At 40.1% G+C, this 4,548-nt stretch overlaps 1 protein-coding gene across 1 annotated transcript in view; it reads left to right on the plus strand.

Annotated features, from left to right (window-relative positions):
- Positions 1 to 430: 430 nt before the first annotated feature.
- Positions 431 to 4,548, plus strand: part of depdc4 (DEP domain containing 4) — a 7,201-nt gene continuing 3,083 nt past the window's right edge. The window contains exons 1-6 of the mRNA XM_016487163.1: positions 431 to 532; positions 1,604 to 2,009; positions 2,086 to 2,237; positions 3,735 to 3,927; positions 4,016 to 4,242; positions 4,335 to 4,477. Coding sequence (XP_016342649.1) covers positions 457 to 532; positions 1,604 to 2,009; positions 2,086 to 2,237; positions 3,735 to 3,927; positions 4,016 to 4,242; positions 4,335 to 4,477 — 1,197 coding nt within the window. The 5' untranslated portion in view covers positions 431 to 456. The remainder of the gene's footprint in view (positions 533 to 1,603; positions 2,010 to 2,085; positions 2,238 to 3,734; positions 3,928 to 4,015; positions 4,243 to 4,334; positions 4,478 to 4,548) is intronic.

Here is a 4,548-nt window from a genome sequence, read left to right on the forward strand (position 1 = left end):
ACTGTGTTAGGCTAACCGAGACTTGTCATTTGCACTTATATATTGTTGCTCTTTTGTTAGTTTTGACTGCTTTTATTGTCCTCATTTGTAAGTCGCTTTGGATAAAACCGTCTGCTAAATAAATAAATAAATAATTTATTTATTTACATTTAAATGTAATATATAATTATTAAATTACATACGATTGTAATCTACTGTTCGTTCATATTCTTAGACTTGGGCGTAATCATATTATTTTTCCACTTTGTTCGTACATTATAACTGCGTTGTAACTGCGTGAGACGAGTGCATACGGGAGTAATGTAATGAAAGTACAGGGTTCTAGGATCAGATTCCTGTAAACAGCGCGCAGAATACCAATTCAACCTCTCAGACCTGCGGCTGATCTCAGATCAGAGCGCCGTCGCATCGACGTGCGTCACAGGCTGAGCGTGGGACGCCATTTCCGGTCCCGCGATGGCGGTGGATTTGACTCCGCGGTTCAGAAGACTGAACAGTCACAGCTGTTTTAGAGAGAATAAACAACTGTCAGGTACAAACACACGATTTATATGATGCGCGGTTGTTTACATACAGTTCATTTGGTTAGTTAACTGTATGCTTCCACTAGTTTAATAACGATCTAGTTACTCCAAATGAATCAATATCCTTATCAGGGTATTCAGTTGAGCTAGGTTTTACTATGCTTTTCATTGTGTTTATTATGTTTTATGTGTGTGGTCCTTCAATATATCGGATTCAATTATAAGTTTTAAACTGATTTCCTTCAATGTAAATGAGCCGAGTCCCTTTTGTTCTTATGATGAAATAGTTCCTGTGGTGACATTACGAGTTGAATCTTTACTGGTAACTTAATACAAATATTTAGCAAAATACAGTGTAGTCTGAAATATCTACATTAGGAATATGCTTTATAACTGTCTAAATTCCAGCTCGGTTTTTATGGTCTTCTGTGTTTGGAGACTCGAAATAGCATAGAAGAATATTGGATACATGTGCATTAATAATAAGTTAAAAAAGATAAAACATATCTTATACAATCGTTAATGGGAAAATTTCCCATCCATAAAATGTGAGATACTTTAGGGTTTTACTTCAGGGTTTACTAATGTTTTACAGAAACGTAAAAGTGAAAAGGCATTTAGAGCTTATAAGCAGGTATGATATTGTTGTATAATATGCATGGCACCCTTTCCCTTTTATTTTATATATCAAATCTTTTGTATAATTATTGTACTGTACTCTGTCACTGACAGGTTTGTAATATTTGAGTTTAAACTGAATATTTCTGAATCCCGATTAACCTTGTAAAAAATACAAAAGAAAATCTAAAAGGCCTTTTACTTAGTAAAAAAGAGTAAAGGTAAGGCATGTAGAAGATTTTTCAGTTGTAGCAGTGTTAATACTTTAGAAGCCTGAGAAATGATTGTATCAAATATAATGTAGTAGGCTTTATAAGTCTATAAAGACACAAAGTATAAGTAGTATGATGGTATTTAAAAGTTACAGCGATATATCAGATGATGATACCATGGTACCGTGGTGTTTTGGTCATTTTTGTTAGTGTTTGAAGACTTTCTCATTTTGTCCTGATGCCTCTCAGGTTTCTCTGGGCCCTTCAGGGCCACTCAGCTGTGGCAGAACATCATAGAGGCTCTGCGGACGCAGGTGGAGCTCCGACCCCGCAGACAGCACCTGCGCGTCCATCACGACTGCTTCACCGGCTCTGATGCGGTGGACGTGGTTCTGAGTCACCTCATGCAGAACATCTACTTCTGCTCCAGCGAAGTGTCCCGTCTCAAAGCCGCCAGGCTCTGCCAGGCCTTAATGGAGTCCAGAGTATTCGAACCAATCGGGATAAAGCTCTTCAGACGAGACAAAGAAATTACCTTTGAGGACTCCAGCTGCAGCCTCTACCGCTTCCTGGACGGATCGACCAAAAAGACATACAGTGGCAGTGAGCACCAGACTCCAGACAAACAGACTGGAAAGAGGAAGGCCACTTCGAGGTAATTACAGTTGTATCACTGTCACATCCGAAAGTTTATTTTGCAGAGCTTAAGGTTGTATGCTGTATCTTTGTAGGTTTGGAGAAATGCAGACCATCTCCAACCCTTTGGTTCTTGGATCATCAGATAGAAGAGTGGAGAGACTACTGAAGAATATAAACCTGCACCCATCTGTGCCCTCTGATTTAAATCGTGCTGCCATTTCCAATAGCTTCCTGTCAAAAAAAGGTGAAACTACACATAATTTTGATTTAATTTTGATGGGTCTAAAGAGATTTAAATGGAGTCTGATGTGTTTGAAATGGGTTTTTGAAGGGGTCTGATGTAGTTTTTAGGGGTTCTGAGGCAGTCTCTTGTGGTCTGATAGAGTCTGATTTGGTTGGTTGGTGTTGGTTGAAATGGGTTTAAACTGAGTCTGGAGTGGTTTCTTCAAGGTCTGATGTAGTGTAATGTTTTAAATGGGTCTAATGTGGTTTCCTGGGGTTCTGACGTAGTCTATCGTGGTCTAATAAAGTATAATGTCTGTAAATGAGATCTAAATGTGTTTGAAGAGGTTTAAATTAAGTCTGAAGGTTTTTTTTTTTTGAAGGCTTAATGAGGCTGATGTGGGTCTGATGTGGTTTCTTGGGTTCTGATGTAGTCTATTGTGGTCTAATAGAGTCTGATTTCGTCTCTGATGTCATCTTAATGGGTTTGATGAGGTATAAATTTAGTTCGATGTAGTGTAATGGGTTATGAAGGGGTCTGATGTGGTCTATTGGGTCTGATTACATCTAAATGGGTCTAAAGAGGTTTGAATGGAGTCTGATGTGTTTGAAATGGGTTTTGAAGGGGTCTGATGTAGTTTTTAGGGGTTCTGAGGCAGTCTATTGTGGTCTAATAGAGTCTGATTTGGTCTCCGATGAGATCTAAATTGGTTGGAATAGGTTTAAATTGAGTCTGGAGTGGTTTCTTGAAGGTCTGATGAAGTGTAATGTTCTAAAGGGGTCTAATGTGGTTTCCTGGGGTTCTGATGTAGTCTATTGTGGTCTAATAGAGTATACTTTGGTCTGTAATGAGATCTAAATACAGTCCAACACATAGACTTTCCAACTCGGGGAAACAACATTCTAGACTTTGTTTACACCACACAGAGAGGAGCTTACAAGGCCCTCCCCCTCCCCCACCTCGGTGCCTCAGACCACATCACTGTCATGCTAATGCCTGCATACAGACCACTCGTTAAAGTCACCATAAAGCAGACTTGACTTGACTTGACTTGACTTGACTAAATGGGTCTGAAGAGGTTTAAATTGAGTCTGAAGGTTTTTTTTTTTGAAGGCTTAATTACTTAAGACTGAAAGGGTCTGATGTGGCTTCTTGGGGTTCTGATGTAGTCTATTGTGGTCTAATGGTGTCTGATTCGGTCTGTAATGAGATCTAAATGGGTCTAAAGTGGTTTGTTTAAAGGTGTGTTGAGGTGGTCTAATCAGGTCTGACATTGATGCGGTTTCTAGGGGTCTTTTGAGGTAGTCTGCTTTTATTATTGTATTGTGTTATAGGCCTAAATGTTTTTGATTAAAATAAATTATTTGAAAATAAAAACAATCAAAATATAACACTTAAAAGTAATTTTGTTCCAAGTTTTACCCATTGACAAACAATTAGACAACAGTAAAGAAGAATGCAAGACCATGCCTTTGTGAACAGGTTTTACTATTTCGTCTCTTCTTGTCTTTGTCTCAGTGGTACGGGACGTTTGGAGGCAGCAGGCATTACTTCAGTTGCTACAGGTGGTTGAGATCGCTATGCTAGACTGTATTCTGACCTCACCTGCCAAACCGGAGCCCATGCGCTCGTCTCATCGCAACCACGGTGACCTGGTCATCACCAACACCTGCGTGGATCGTGAAGTGTCCGAAAGTCTCAACCTGCCTGAGTCAGTTCACAGCACTCAATAAATACCACCACATTTAGATTCATCGTCTCTGTTTGACTTCACCTGTGTGTCATTTCTCTCTTTGAAGGTTGGACTCTTGGCTGACGGCAGCGGTGGATTGTCTTGATCTGTTCCCAGATCAGTTAATCGTGGTTGCCAGTGAACAGCTGATTCAGCAGAATGCAGCATCTGGGAAGGAGAAGCATAAGAGACTGCTGTTTGACATTATCGCCAAGTATTACAACAGCCCCGAGAGACCTCCACTACTGTCAGGCCGCTACACCGACATCCAGACTGGAATCCTACATCTTTTGGGTAAATGTAAAGCACAGTGGGCATTTGGGACAGTAAAGGTGCTGGTGGCTGTTTGTTCTTTAGAATGATCTTATACGTGTGTCCTTCATTAGATTGTGGGAGAGGTGAGGAAGCCCTGAGAGCAGCTCAGCTCTGTCTGCAGCTGCTGGAGTCCACAAGCAGAGACGAGTTACGCAGACTGTTGGGTTTTATGGCAACCGCTGCAGATAATGAAGCTTTCAGACTGCACAAGCAGGTTAACGAGAGTTCTGTGTATAAACAATCACATTTTGTTTCTTTTAAAAAATAGATATTATTACCCTTTTC

Source organism: Sinocyclocheilus anshuiensis, unplaced genomic scaffold, assembly GCF_001515605.1.
Source record: "Sinocyclocheilus anshuiensis isolate Anshui unplaced genomic scaffold, SAMN03320099.WGS_v1.1 scaffold882, whole genome shotgun sequence".
NCBI classification, from domain to species: Eukaryota; Metazoa; Chordata; class Actinopteri; order Cypriniformes; family Cyprinidae; genus Sinocyclocheilus; species Sinocyclocheilus anshuiensis.